The sequence below is a fragment of the Pygocentrus nattereri genome, chromosome 22 (assembly GCF_015220715.1).
Source record: "Pygocentrus nattereri isolate fPygNat1 chromosome 22, fPygNat1.pri, whole genome shotgun sequence".
Lineage (NCBI taxonomy): Eukaryota > Metazoa > Chordata > Actinopteri > Characiformes > Serrasalmidae > Pygocentrus > Pygocentrus nattereri.
The window spans coordinates 7,685,943-7,701,765 of NC_051232.1; the positions used below are offsets into that span (position 1 = coordinate 7,685,943).

The window sequence follows — 15,823 nt, forward strand, 5'->3', positions numbered from 1 at the left end:
AGATGCACGAGAGACCCCCCCCCCCTTCATTCCTTTCACACACACCCTCCGCGCGCTTCATATATAAGACGGCCGGACTCGGACCAGACAGCTTCAGTCTAGTAAGGAGCAAAGCGCGCGCGCAATCACGAGACCCGGAGCACATGAACGTTCGGCTTGCGCTCGTGCACCAAGCGATGACATCAAAGAAGATGAAGGACGGGAAGGTAAGTGCACAGAGATCAAGATCCACGCTGGAGTGACGCCGTGTAAGAGAACCACGTTTGGTTTCCTAAAGAACCTTTCCGTTGACTTCTCCGGAGAACTTTTGGGTTCCGTGTAAGAGCGAGAGCAGCGTTCCTCGGAGCGGCGCTATAGAACAGGTCCTGGTCCTGGAGATCACTACACACGCTCACGCGCTCCTGGGGGCCTTCGTTACCTGACCAGGTGTGTCAGATTAGGGGCGGGGCTTAAACTCTGCAGGTGGAAGGTTCTCCAGCACCGCTGCCTTAGTAGAACCAGTTTTGGCTCCCCCAAAGAATCTTCAGGAAACCCGACGTGGTTCTTACGGACTCCCCGTGTTTTTAAGCCTGTGGCGTCTGAAGATTTCTTGCGCGCGCCCAGGCGCTCAGTACCACTTGGCTCGCGCCCTCAGGTCTGTGACGGTATCTCGTGACGGTGACCGGCGCTTTTGCTTTTGTCGTCGCGCTCACGTCCCACGCGCTGCGGGGGACTGGCGCGCGCGCTCGCTCCATGCATCGCGCGCTTTCTAACGAGCTCGCTGGGTTTGTTTTTTTCTTCTTCCCCCTTTTTTCTCCTCAGAGGACGCCCGTGTCGCACAAGGTGATCGAGAAGCGGAGGAGAGACCGCATCAACCGCTGCCTGCACGAGCTCGGCAAGACCGTGCCCATGGCTCTCGCCAAGCAGGTGCGTGCACAGACCGCGCGCGCTGAGGGGACCGGGGGAGCGCGAGCAGCGCTGTTTGACTACTGGGAGATAAAAGACATGCATGATATTTCAAACAGAAGCTCAACATCTGAATCATGTATTCGTTTATTTAGCCGTACATTTATATCTGCGTTTATTTATTTATTTGTGTTTATTTATTTAGCATAGAAGTCGATTGTTTATTTAATTAGTATTCGTGGCGGGTAAACACACAACTGTGATTCATCACTGCAGAATTCTGTGAGTTCAGTACTTTAACTCTTTGATATTTATTTCTATTTTTATTTTATTTTATTTTTAGCAACTACAGTCGATTAAACCTAAACTCGGAATATAACAAACCATTAACCCTCCACTGCTCGCATGATCAGAGCAATTAAAAACATACTCGATTCCATACTCGATAAAATGGACCTGATGATTAAAATCAGAAACATGTTTAAATAATAACATGATCGGGGTCGTTTTGGTTTATGTTGCCCTGAACATCGAGTGAAAGGATGTAGAGCTGCGTTGCCTGAAGTGGTGAGATCTGGCTTTGTGACTGGCTGAATCCACTCCACTGTTGCTTCTAGGCAACAAACACACCTCTGCAAATTCTAACAAAACCGACCGTTAAACAGAGGTTTGAACGCGTCCACTAAGAGACGGTATGACCACGGTCACTTACTCGAACTCTTCCCTTCACTGTTGACCCTGTCATTGTCCTCAAATGTGTGGAAAGTTAGTGTAAAGGGAGGAAAATGGGTTTGTTGCCTAGTGGCAACGTCGTGCAATAGAGTGCTACGTCACTTGTTTTCTAGCCTACGTTGACAAGCAGATGGTAGATGTGTACATGTATGTGAACAAAGCTTGGCTGTTTTGGGCTCGTGCAGAACTGCGGGAAGCTGGAGAAGGCGGAGATCTTGGAGATGACCGTGCAGTACCTGCGCGCGCTCCACGCCGCGGACTTCCCTCGCGGAGGCAGAGAGAAAGGTAACGCGGGCTCTGAACGGAGGCGCTTTGCACTGACCACACTCTACATTCTCAAAATGTTGTGAACCTATATGTGACGACCTACAGTCATATATAAATATAAGGAGGAGTCAGAGTATTGTTATTGATGGGTTTATAGACTAATACATGCAACAACAAGACGTCTGGTTGTGCGTATTAAACTGACCGGGATACACAATCATTACGGGATACACAGGATTTCAGATACAGGTCAATATTCAATGTGATGTTTTGTTTGTTAAAAATATTTTGATACATTTTGTATTTTATACGTTGGTTTGGCTCAGAAAAAAGACCAAATACAAAAAAAACTGTTTATTACCTTATAAAACTCCCCAAAATGAAAGACCTGTAGAATAAAGTATGGGGCGTATCATCTAATAAGACATCCCAACAGTAAAAAAGAGACACTCAGAAGAGAGTGAGGGGCCTAAAACAACAAGAGAGAGACTCAGAAGAGAGCGAGGGGCCTAAAACAACAAGAGAGAGACTCAGAAGAGAGTGAGGGGCCAAAAACTAGAAGAGAGACACTCAGAAGAGAGAGAGGGGCCTAAAACTAAAAGAGACACTCAAAAGAGAGTGAGGGGCCTAAAACAACAAGAGAGACACTCAGAAGAGACAGAGGGGCCTAAAACTAAAAGAGAGGCACTCAAAAGAGAGTGAGTGGCCTAAAACAACAAGAGAGACCCTCAGAAGAGAACAAGGAGCCAAAAAATGAAAGAGAGACACTAAGAAGAGAGCGAGGGACCCAAAACAAAAAGAGAGACACTAAGAAGAGAGCGAGGGACCCAAAACAAAAAGAGAGACACTCAGAAGAGAGTCAGGTGCTTAAACTAAAAGAGAGACACTCAGAAGAGAGCGAGGGGCCTAAAATAACAAGAGAGAGACTCAAAAGAGAGTGAGGGGCCTAAAACAACAAGAGAGACACTCAGAAGAGAGGGGCCTAAAACTAAAAGAGAGACACTCAGAAGAGAGCAAGGGACCTAAAACAAAAAGAGACATACTCAGAAGAGAGCAAGGGACCTAAAACAAAAAGAGAGACACTCATAAGAGAACGAGGGGCCTAAAACAAAAAAAGAGACACTCATAAGAGAACAAGGGGCCTAAAACAAAAAGAGAGACACTCAGAAGAGAGCGAGGGGCCCAAAACTAAAAGAGAGGCACTCAGAAGAGAACAAGGGACCTAAAACAAAAAGAGAGACACTCAGAAGAGAGCGAGGGGCCCAAAACTAAAAGAGAGACTCTCAGAAGAGAGCGAGGGGCCTAAAACTAAAAGAAAGACAATCAAAAGAGAGCGAGGGGCCCAAAACAAAGAGATACTCAAAAGAGAGTGAGGGGCCTAAACCTAAAAGAGACTCTCAGAAGAGAGCGAGGGGCCCAAAACATCAAGAGAGACACTCAGAAGAGAGCTAGGGGCCTAAAACTAAATGAAAGACACTCAGAAGAGAGCGAAGGGCCTAAAACTAAAAGAGAGACACTCAGAAGAGAGCAAGGGGCCCAAAACTAAAAGAGAGACCCTCAGAAGAGAACGAGGGGCCCAAAACTAAAAGAGAGACTCTCAGAAGAGAGCGAGGGGCCTAAAACTAAAAGAAAGACAATCAGAAGAGAGCGAGGGGCCCAAAACAAAGAGTTACTCAAAAGAGAGTGAGGGGCCTAAACCTAAAAGAGAGACTCTCAGAAGAGAGCGAGGGGCCTAAAACAACAAGAGAGACCCTCAGAAGAGAACAAGGAGCCAAAAAATGAAAGAGAGACACTAAGAAGAGAGCGAGGGACCCAAAACAAAAAGAGAGACACTAAGAAGAGAGCGAGGGACCCAAAACAAAAAGAGAGACACTCAGAAGAGAGTCAGGTGCCTAAAACTAAAAGAGAGACACTCAGAAGAGAGCGAGGGGCCTAAAATAACAAGAGAGAGACTCAAAAGAGAGTGAGGGGCCTAAACCAACAAGAGAGACACTCAGAAGAGAGGGGCCTAAAACTAAAAGAGAGACACTCAGAAGAGAGCAAGGGGCCTAAAACTAAAAGAGACATACTCAGAAGAGAGCGAGGGACCTAAAACAAAAAGAGAGACACTCATAAGAGAATGAGGGGCCTAAAACAAAAAAAGAGACACTCATAAGAGAACAAGGGGCCTAAAACAAAAAGAGAGACACTCAGAAGAGAGCGAGGGGCCCAAAACTAAAAGAGAGGCACTCAGAAGAGAACAAGGGACCTAAAACAAAAAGAGACACTCAGAAGAGAGCGAGGGGCCCAAAACTAAAAGAGTGACACTCAGAAGAGAACGAGGGGCCCAAAACTAAAAGAGAGACTCTCAGAAGAGAGCGAGGGGCCTAAAACTAAAAGAAAGACAATCAAAAGAGAGCGAGGCGCCCAAAACAAAGAGATACTCAAAAGAGAGTGAGGGGCCTAAACCTAAAAGAGAGACTCTCAGAAGAGAGCGAGGGGCCCAAAACAACAAGAAAGACACTCAGAAGAGAGCTAGGGGCCTAAAACTAAATGAAAGACACTCAGAAGAGAGCGAAGGGCCTAAAACTAAAAGAGAGACACTCAGAAGAGAGCAGGGGCCCAAAACTAAAAGACAGACACTCAGAAGAGAGCGAGGGACCCAAAACAAAAAGAGAGACACTCATAAGAGAACGAGGGGCCTAAAACAAAAAGAGAGACACTCATAAGAGAACAAGGGGCCTAAAACAAAAAGAGAGACACTCAGAAGAGAGCGAGGGGCCCAAAACTAAAAGAGAGGCACTCAGAAGAGAACGAGGGGCCTAAAACAAAAAGAGAGACACTCAGAAGAGAGCGAGGGGCCCAAAACTAAAAGAGAGACACTCAGAAAAGGACGAGGGGCCTAAAACTAAAAGAGAGGCACTCAGAAGAGAGCGAGGGGCCCAAAACTAAAAGAGAGACACTCAGAAAAGAACGAGGGGCCCAAAACTAAAAGAGAGGCACTCAGAAGAGAACGAGGGGCCTAAAACTAAAAGAGAGACACTCAGAAGAGAACGAGGGACCTAAAACAAAAAGAGAGACACTCAGAAGAGAGCGAGAGGCCCAAAACTAAAAGAGAGACACTCAGAAGAGAACGAGGGGCCCAAAACTAAAAGAGACACTCTCAGAAGAGAGCGAGGGGCCTAAAACTAAAAGAAAGACAATCAGAAGAGAGCGAGGGGCCCAAAACAAAGAGATACTCAAAAGAGAGTGAGGGGCCTAAACCTAAAAGAGAGACTCTCAGAAGAGAGCGAGGGGCCTAAAACAACAAGAGAGACACTCAGAAGAGAGCGAGGGGCCTAAAACTAAAAGAGAGACACTCAGAAGAGAGCAAGGGGCCTAAAACTAAAAGAGACATTCAGAAGAGAGCGAGGGGCCTAAAACAAAAAGAGAGACTCAGAAGAGAGCAAGGGGCCTAAAACTAAAAGAGACATTCAGAAGAGAGCAAGGGTCCTAAAACTAAAAGAGACACTTAGAAGAGAGCGAGGGGCCTAAAACAAAAAGAGACTCTCAGAAGAGAGCGAGGGGCCTAAAACTAAAAGAGAGACACTCAGAAGAGAGCAAGAGGCCCAAAACTAAAAGAGAGGCTCTCAGAAGAGAGCGAGGGGCCTAAAACTAAAAGAGAGACCATCAGAAGAGAGCAAGGGGCCCAAAACTAAAAGAGAGGCACTCAGAAGAGAGCGAGGGGCTAAAACTAAAAGAGAGACCCTCAGAAGAGAGTGAGAGGCCAAAAACTAAAAGAGAGACCCTCAGAAGAGAGCAAGGGGCCTAAAACTAAAAGAGAGACCCTCAGAAGAGAGCGAGGGGCCTAAAACTAAAAGAGAGACCCTCAGAAGAGAGCGAGGGGCCCAAAACTAAAAGAGAGAAACTAAGAAGATAGCAAGGGGCCCAAAACTAAAAGAGACATTCAGAAGAGAGTGAGGGGCCCAAAACTAAAAGAGAGACACTAAGAATAGAGCAAGGGGCCTAAAACTAAAAGAGAGGCACTCCTGTTATGTTTCTCTGTTACATGAACACAACCTGTAAGCAACGCCAGTGACCGCGTCCCTAACCTCTCGCGTGCTCCCTCCGCAGGTGAGCTGCTCGCGGAGTTCGCCAGCTACTTCCACTACGGCTACCGCGAGTGCATGAAGAACCTGGTGCACTACCTCACCACGGTGGAGCGCGCGGAGACCAAAGACGCCAAGTACGCGCGCGTGCTCGCCTTCCTGCAGTCGCGCGTGCTCTCCGAGCCCGTGTTCGGTGCGCTCGCGAGCGTCTCCTCGCCGGAGCGCGCGGACCACCACCATCACCTCCACCACCCTTGCCATGAGTACCAAAGCGGCGCGAGCCCCGTCGAATACCCGAGCTCACCGGGACACTTCGCGTGGCACGGACACGGACACGCGCACGCGCTCGCCTACGCGTCGGTGCCTCTGCCAGCGAGCGCGCAGCACGAGCAGCCGCACCAGCAGCAACACCAGCATCACCAACAGCAGCAGCAGCAACAGCAGCACGCGGGCTACTTCGCCCCCGCGCAGGGACTCGAGCATCACTACCTCAGCCTAATTGGGCACGCGCACGCGAGCGCGCTCGGCCTGCACGCGCCGCCTCACGCCGCTCTGTAGACACGTTCTGTTTTTTTTCCTGTTTAATTTATATTTCTGACGTTGGTCTAGATTATTAAATGCAATAAACACTTTGTTTGTAAATCCTTGTGGTGTTGACCAGAACTGCAGAGGAGGGGATTGAAAGACAGGGGTCATTCTCAGAAACGTCCACAGGAGTCACTGGCGTCACTGACCGTCATCGGTGCTCCACATAATGAAGGAAACACCAGAGACAGAGCTTCAAACTACACGCCGTCAATCAGGGAACATCCACTAAAATATGGAATTTAATCAATTTGTGTTTCTATTTTTTCACAGTGACCTCAGAATAAAGTCGGTAACACCAGTGACGTCAGCTGAAAGCTTCATATGAGATCATGAGCTGAGTGAGAAAATCTCTGAGAAGTGAGACACAGTGGACTCACCATGAGCTTTTCTCCATAGATCCTCAGAAAACAGGTCAAAGGAGGTCGAGTGACGTCATCAGTGTGACTTTTATTTCAAAATAAGAGATTTTTAGTTAAGCGGTGACACCAGTGACACGACTCCTGGGGGACTTTCGTTATACATTTTATATTTATTTGTTTTATCCCATTTAATCTATATATTCCATAGTCATGTGTAGATTATTGCAGTTAAATTGCAGAAAAACATGTTTTTTACCTCAAAATATGTCCTCAGCCTTCACACATGACTGTGGGGACGAGGTCTTCTGTGGTGATTAGAATTCTAGATGATTGATTTATAAACCAGGGTTGCTAAATTGAGGCTCAAAAAAATGTAATTTTTAAAATAAGACTTTTGTTTTAAAAAATGTAATAACTTGAACTTGTTTTTTAAGTGTAATATATCTGTAAATGCCAGGGACACAAAAACGGACGTTTCTGTGGAAAGACCCACAGATCTGTCGTCATCTGAACATTTCAGTGTTGCTGGTAACCAGTTGGGATAAAGGCATCCACAGGCACCACACTTTAACTCGAAATCAGGTGACTTTACTAAGTAACTTTACCACTTCAATCCTCCACTTATCCTCAAATTTACTCACATCTTTTATCATTGGGGTCAAATTGAACAGCAAATCAAACCTCCAGGAAAGTTCTGGTGGGAGTGCTGCCCCCCCATCAGTGGTTCTCCCACTACTGCAGGTGAGGTGATGTTAAGCTACGTTCATATTACAAGCCTCATTGCTCAAATCTGACCTCTGACTTGATGGTTCACACTTGTTTAGGTCAGTGACTCAAATCAGTCATTAATGTGATGAACCGGCTCCTGAAATGACCCTCATGAGCTCCTCCTACTCAGCGACGTCACGTGACTGAATCACTGCATCATCAGCACAAACTAACGAGCAGAACGAGCTTCGCTGAGAAGATCATTAACTCTGATCAGCTCTCAGCTTCGTTATTAGAGCCAGACGAAGGAGAAAAAGGTGAGATGAGCTGCTTTTCCACCGTTTACAGGCTTTAACATCTGTTTGGTGCTGTTGCCATGGTAACGCTGAATGATGGTGAGCAGTGGGGGGAAAAAAAAAAATGAATTCCGATCTGAGGGTCACATTAAGGTCACACAGCCACGAATCGGATACGCATCCGATCTAGGCCCACATTCTAGCAGATCACATTAGGGCAGAAAATCAGATTAGTACCACTTCAGCCTGGTAATGTGGATGTAGCCTAAAAACATCACATCTGAGTCACATTAGGGCAGAAAATCGGATTTCTACCACTTCAATCTGGTAATGTGGACGTAGCCTAAAAACTTCAGATCTGAGTCACATTAGGGCAGAAAATCAGATTTGTACCACTTCAGCCTGGTAGTGTGAACGTAGTCTTAGACTTCTGAAGATTATAAAAATGCATATTAACCTCAGCATCATCTAAAACAGCCAAAACAAATGTGTGTAAAATGTTAATATTTCTTCTCTTTTATTCAGCTGAAACAGCCTGGCCTCTAACTGACCCCCAGAATGAGTACAAAGTGTGCACAGGACACTGAAAACACATCATGTTAATTTTATGTTCACCCAGTCGCCCCATTAAATTAGGCAAAGTCATTAAATATGAAGCCAAACAATTGACGTCTATTTCGAGACATTAAACACTGAACGTACCTCAGATTGAGCTACGGATTATGCATTAAAGACTAACTCTTATTTGATTTGTATTAGTACTTTTAACAAATTAGTATCATTTGTTTTACATTGCAATAATTGGAGGTGGCACAGTTATATATTATCAATCAATCAATCCCCCCTCATTTACAATGTTGCCGAGTTAATACATATTAAGGGATTGATAATGTGTAAGAACATATCAAATCATAAAAATAAAATTAAGAAATGAAGACTCAGATCAGGTAGGTATAAAAAGTGAAACATTAATAATAAAAATACATAAAAATATAATAAAAAAAATAAAACAGAAATTAAAACATACATAAGATGTAAAGGTTAATCAAATCAAATCAAATTTATTAAAATGACAAATATTAATAAAACAATAATTAAAATAAGAATAAGAATATGAATAAAAATAACAAATAAATAATAAAATAATAGAAATGACAAAAATGGTTAAAAAATCAGGTAAAAGTTGTTATATTTATACATTATACATTTTATTCAACATGAAGAAAGAACAGAAGAAACAACGAACATCTTTTAAAAAACAGTAAAAAGGGACACTTTAGTGGTTGTTCAGTCTGTCTATAAACAGACTAAATCCATTTTTTATGAAGATAGCAACTGGTCAGGGTTCTAGATATTGCGTATCCCTGACCATTTCTTGCAATAAAGGTAATATATTGTCATATTGCCCACCTAATTATCTACTCACATCGAACACTACACCCTTAAAAGAGATGGTTCTTCAAACGTTCTTTAGTAAAGACAATATAGAACATTTTCATGCTTAAATGGTTCTTTTGTCTGGTAAAATCGTTCTTCAGACTGATGGAGAATGTGCTTTTTGTGGTTCTATATAGAAGCGTTATGAAAATGGTTCACTATAGCACCAAAACGGGTTCTTCTGTTGTTACAAGATGACATTGTAACAATCACCGAACCCTTTTTGGCGCATTATAGAACCATACCGCACATATTATCCATCAGTCTGAAGAACTATTTCACCAGACAAAGAATCATTTAAGCATGAAAAGGTTCTACACAGAACTCATGGTTCCAAGTAGAACCATTGCCTTTACTAAACCATTGATGAACCATTTTTGTTTGCTATATGGACGGTTCTGTAGTGCAACATCTCAACCTGCTGCATTATGTTCTGTCGAAGTCTAGAGCCGTCCTTCTTACAATGGTTTTGATGAGCATGGACTGGGAAGAGCAGAAAGACTTTCAGAAATCGGCAAAGAAATTCAGACCTGGATCTCATTCACCGCCTTCAGAATCAATACTAAATACAGTCTGGAAAATGACCGTCTTGGATGGTCAGTTGAAAAAAAGAAGCCTCTTTCTTGCTTTGACATTTTGTTTCTAAACAAGGTAAATAATACATTTTCAATTGTAGCACAAATGTCCAAATACTTTTGGGGGTCAGTGTAGCTTTTAGATTTCTCAACTAAACGACAGCCATTATTTAGACCCACATTAACAGCAATGAAAACTTTCACCCAGCAGACTTGGAAGTCTAGAAAAGCCATGAGGTAGTTATAACTTTCTGGACTGTTATCTTGAGATAACAACTTAATTGTCTTGGAATCTCAAGTTGTTTTCTCAATATCATAAATGCTGTGTGATCTCAAGATGACAAATGTTTCCTCAACATCACCATTTATTTGTCTTGTGATCTCAAGATAACGCGTTTCTCTTGTCATCTCAAGACAAAAGCTGTTTTCTCAATATCACAATTTATTTGTATTATGATCTCAACGTCACAAAAAGTTGTGTTCTTGATATCACAAGATCACAACTTATTTTTCTTGTCAGCTCTGAGATAGAAGTTGTTTTGATGATATCAATTTATTAGTCTTGTGATCTTGATAACAACTGCAACTTATTTTTCTTGTGATCTCAAGATAAAGTTGTGCTCTATAGATCGCAACTCATTTTTCTTGTGATCACAAGATAACAAAAGTTTTTTTTTTTTTTAAAGATCACAACTTATTGGTCTTGTGATCTCAGAGTCCTGAACTTGAGAAAACAACTTTGGTTATCGTGACATCACAAGACAACAAAGTCATGATCTCAAGATAACAGTCCAGAAAACTCAAAAAAGTACCTCATGGTCCTCTCTGGACTGCCGAGTCATCCTATCCACCCTTCTGGCTCAAACTGACCACAGGAAGCTGGAGCTTGGTTAGCTGGTCTAAGACTCCTTGATTGACAATAAGCTTCTTTCCCAGGGGATTCAGTCGAACACAATGTAAGCAGCCCCTCCTCCTATGACAGTCTTTTCCACCTATATTTACATATAACGCAAATAACAAAACGAATTGGTCAACACTGACCGGTGGCTGGGGGAAGTGTGTTTAACATGAGGAGAGAGTGAGATGACGCTTGCTTTAGTGTCTTCCTTCACCAACACCCGCCAGCCAAGTTAAACAAGTTAACACCCCCCACTTCATTCAGAATCATCCGGCTCCATTTGATAAGGAATCTTTCTGGTGGACTGATGGATATTATTTTTCACTGGGTGTGCAATGAAATCGCAGCGCTGCTCAGCGCATTATGACCCTATAGTTTGGATAAGTTTGGATAAGTTCTGCTTCCTTTATAGACGTATTTAGGCAAATGAGGCCGCCTATTCTCCACTGTGGTCAGGATTAGAGGTGGAAAAGCCAAGAGGAGTTGGCCACCAGGGTGGAAATGAAGGGCCGGAGAAAGCCCCCCCGAAACTTTGGGGACATTTGCATATAATTTTACCAAGTTGCAGTCAGCCGTGACGCTGATTGTTTCTGAGATGTTGGTGGCTCTGCCTTTTTTCTTTCTAACTGGATGGAGTGAAACCCTCTCAGGCCGGCACAATGGGAGGACAGAAAAAGGGCTTTGCTACACCCATCTCCTCCCTCCGTCTCGCTCGTATTAGCTCACCAAACGCTCCTGACGGAAGGGAGCCGGAGAAGGTGTGTGCATGAGGGTGATAGGGGTGACACTACATGTGTTATTTACACCTAAATCATGCCGTTTTACACTTTTTGGATACTATTTCAGTAGTTTTAGCCCACATTACAGCAATAAAATGACTCTTCCACTTTTCTTCCAAGCTGTGCTCAAGGTCATTCGTACCCACCAGCCTCTAATATAACTATTAAAAATACATTTTTAGTTTATTTGCAACAGTTTGAGTTGATCTGAAGGAGCAACTGCATTTCTTAAGACAATAATAAAGGACAAAGGCATTAACTGCCAAACTGAAATGCCAAACCAACTTGAAATTATTGTGCAAATTCCATTTTTATCCCAGATCAGGAATCAAACTCCAATGTCTGAAACATGAACTACACCATCCAGCATCACTCTATTATCCTGTGCTCTTAAAAAAGTTGGTTCTTCAAAGGTTCTTTAGTAAAGACAATACAGAACCATAGAAAACAGAGTATAGTTGTTATTGTCGTGAACACTCAATGAACCTTTTGCATGACTAAATGGTTCTTTGCGTAGTGAAATGGTTCTTCAGATTGATGGACAATGTGTTGTCATTGGTTCTTTTAGAACAGGGCTCTTTATGGCACCAAGGGTTGTGCTATTGTTATAAGCAGATAACGTTTCGCCTTTACCGTTACCGTCACTTTAGCTACTGTTGGATTGATATTTTTACGTGTTGTTTATTGAATGCTTTTGGAGAGTGAATCGGAAACTACACGCACTTATGTTCTAAGCTCACTCTCCAACTCTCCCTTGAACACAGCTTTCCCCAGTGCTGCCTCATTTTTGTTCATGGAAGGGATGAAGATTGTGGTAAAAATGTGTTTTGGTCTGCTATAGACACATGATTTACAAGCTGGAGTTGTGTTTGGTTTACACACCATATTTTCACTTAGCGTAAACAGACGACCTTAAAAGAAACGATGCTTTGGCTTTCTTTTTAAAATTTTCCTGCTTGGTCTTCATCCAAGAATTAACACCACAGAAACGGCCGTCCAGTTTGCAGTATTTCATTAGACTCAGTAGAGAGAACCAAGAATACACTGAGAAAGAGAAAGAGAGGGTTAAGAAGTGATTCTGGTGGATGGTGGAGGGGCGTGGGTTGTCCTATTGAGGCATGGGTGAAAGGGAGACAACCTTGGGTTCCTTGGGCTTCATCCCTGAGTGGCTCTAAAGGAAAATAATCAGGCGTATGAAATCAAAGCTGCTGAGTAAAGTGACTGAACTGAGATTGAAAACGAGGCGCCGGAATCCAACAGTTGGAACCGATGGTTCAAACAGTTTGTGTGGAAACACATCCACTGGGGAGATGACTACAGAAGGGAGAGTCCTTGAGGGTTCCTCCAGATCTTGGAGTCTGAAGACCTTTGAGCACGCTTAGGAATGACGCACAGGTGTTCGTCAACAGAAGCAGCAAATGGATCGATAAACGGACGATTGGACTGATAATGTGAGGCCGCCTGCCAGGCAGTCTGTCAAACGGCAGAAAGCAAGGAACGGAAGGGGGCGGTGGGGGGGCTGGGGGTCGATAAAGAGGGCACGCAGATGGAAAAAAACCCATAATGCCATGAAAGGCGGGCGCTGTGAAAGAAGACCAACAAGCCAATATTGGTTTAAATCCCAGCCGAGAACAGTGAGCCAAGCGGAGGGGAAAAAAGCTGAGAGAAATTAGAGCGTTTTAGCTTCACTAGGCTCTATGAATAATAACTAATGGAGCCCTGCTAAACGCGCCCGGGGAGTCGGTCCTTTCTCATGTAAAATGTCTTGAAACTGCTATAGAGAGAAGCCAAGGAAGAAGCAGCCATCTTGAGAAAAGAGATACGTACTCTGAGGAAACTTCAGTAGAGCTCTGCACGGTTTGATACGGCCTACAGACGCATGGAATTCTTCTCAGGAAGCTTTATCTGCTGTTTGGGCCTGGGTACCAAAAAATGACTGCTTTTCAAACTCATGGATTCCGTTAAGTTCGATTTAATGTTCCATTAAAAATGGATTTTCAGGGACGAGAGGACAAATTCCATTAAAGTCAATAAAATAGGGGCAGTCATGGGCTGGAGGTCAGGGAACCAGCCCTGTGACCAGAAGGTCGCCGGTTTGATCCCCTGAGCCAACAGTATGTGACTGAAGTGCCCCTTGAGCAAGACACCTAACCCCCAACTGTGGATAGGGCTGCCCACCACTCCAGGCAAGCTCACTGCCCCCGAGTGTGTGTGTTCACTAGTGTTTATGTGGCGTTTCGTTGCACAGGTGGGTGAAATTTCCCTGTTGTGGGGCTAATAAGGGTCTCTTAAAAACAACTCACAAATGGTTGGAAAGTACCTACCATGCAAATCGTATTTCATACATACTAACCTGTCAGAATGTGCTAGAAATAGTAATTGTTAACACAGAACACTCTTAAAAAAGATCCATCGAGAGTTCTTTAGTAAAAAGAACGGTTCTATTTAGAACAATAACTACTACAAATGCTTAAATGGTCCTTTTCACGGTGAAATGATTCTTCAGATTGATGGAGAATGTGTTGTATATGGTTCTATATTCTTCTACTGTACTTGACATCGTAACAATAGCAGAACCATTTTACATGCTATATAGAACAATTTTTCAAAAAGGTTCAATATAGAACCATATACAGCACATTCTTAATCAGTCTGAAGAACCATTTTACCATGCAAAGAACCATTTAAGCATGAAATGGCTCTATATAGAACTCATGGTTCTAAAGAACCATTTTATTTTTAAGAGCGCAATGAAACATGAAATCATCCATGATCTCCTGAACTGTGGAATGTGCTTCAATTACATTTTCTACAAGTTTTTTTTTATTTCACAAAAAATATTTCAGAAAGAGTTTTGATTTTTCTCATGTTTTCAGCGTGAGATTGAGATAATTCACCACAGACACTTTCTCATTACATTTTTTACCCATCTATACCAAGCGTTGCAAGAATTATGGAGTTGACTGTCCATTACTGACTGAAACACTTCCTCCTGGTTTTATTAAATTAAATATATGTAAGCGAGACAAAAATATCACAGAAATTAAAACCAGCAATTTAAGCCATGGTTGAAAACAATCCGAACTTTTCTCAAGACCTCAGCATGATAACTGGATCAAGATGTTCTCAAGCAAACAGTGTTGATATAACTACTAACTTGTTACTAGGTACTTGTACTGGATCTACTCTAATTAGTTGCCTACACTGTTGATTTTGTCTCACTAACCTGCCCAGAAAAGAGTTCACCTCATTGCTTTTTCTTGCTCCTCGCTACAGTGTCCTCCGTCACGGTCAGTGTGATCTATGGCATTCAAAGTTCATTGGTGGAGATACCCTGTGAGAAATCATACAAATAAAGTCAAACGGATTGATTTTGGCCTCAAGCCCTAATGTACTAACCCCAAAATGCCTGTTAATATCCTATTTAACGGTCCAGCAAAGACAAAAGGCCAACCAATATATCGCTGCTGTGGGAAGAAATCCTCGTATCTCCAAAATGGTAACTTTACAGGAGAAAGAAAAAACATACTTTACTTTTAATGTAAGTCAATGGAACCAGGCATCTTTCCAAGTCGTTCTGGGCCGTTTCTTTTGGTCCAGTCATCATGACATTTCCACACAATGTAAAGAACAAGACTTTTTCAAATTGTCCAAAACTGAAAAACGACAACAACTGAGATACGAGGTTTTCTTCCGACAGCAGTGATATGAAAGCTCGTAACCCTCAAAAGGTACAGTATAATACAAATCCTTCATTGGTTTTTACTAGTTTTCAATCCTTGGTCATTTAATGCAACCCCATTTTCCAGAAAGTTGGGACGCCGTGCAAAATGTAAATAAAAACAAAATGCAATGATGTGGAAGTAATTTAAACCCAATATTTGATTGAATATACTACAAAGACAACATATCAAATGTTGAAAATGAATAAAATGTATTGTTTTTTTGAAAAATATCTGCCCATTTTGAATTTGATGCCAACAACATGTTCCAAAAAAGTTGGTCCGGGGGCCGGTTTACCGCTGTTTTTCATCACCTCTTCCTTTAACAGCACTCTGTGTTGGGAACTGAGGAGACGCTGCTGTAGTTTTGAAAGTGAACTATTTTCCCATTCTTGTTTGATACAGGATTTCAGCTGCTCATTGGTTCGGGGTCTCCTTTGTTGTATTTTTCATTTTATATATATTTAAATGATATAAGTGGTTATATCAGTTTAGCACCTGGACTCTTTT

General features: G+C 42.8%; 1 protein-coding gene across 1 annotated transcript; it reads left to right on the top strand.

The window, feature by feature from the left end:
• On the top strand, positions 1-6,564 carry helt (helt bHLH transcription factor). Its single transcript, XM_017681752.2, has 4 exons — positions 1-206; positions 802-906; positions 1,803-1,902; positions 5,977-6,564. The coding sequence occupies exons 1-4, from the start codon at positions 3-5 to the stop codon at positions 6,507-6,509; spliced, it is 942 nt and encodes a 313-aa protein (XP_017537241.2). The 5' UTR covers positions 1-2; the 3' UTR covers positions 6,510-6,564.
• The last annotated feature ends 9,259 nt before the right edge of the window (positions 6,565-15,823 follow it).

What these genes read in the sequence shown, in the direction of transcription:
- helt (XM_017681752.2), top strand. Translation starts at nt 3, where the DNA reads ATGCACGAGAGACCCCCCCCCCCTTCATTCCTTTCACACACACCCTCC. An exon ending in AGAAGATGAAGGACGGGAAG is followed by an intron (nt 207 to 801) that starts GTAAGTGCACAG and finishes TTTTCTCCTCAG; the next exon opens with AGGACGCCCGTGTCGCACAA. An exon ending in TCGCGGAGGCAGAGAGAAAG is followed by an intron (nt 1,903 to 5,976) that starts GTAACGCGGGCT and finishes CTCCCTCCGCAG; the next exon opens with GTGAGCTGCTCGCGGAGTTC.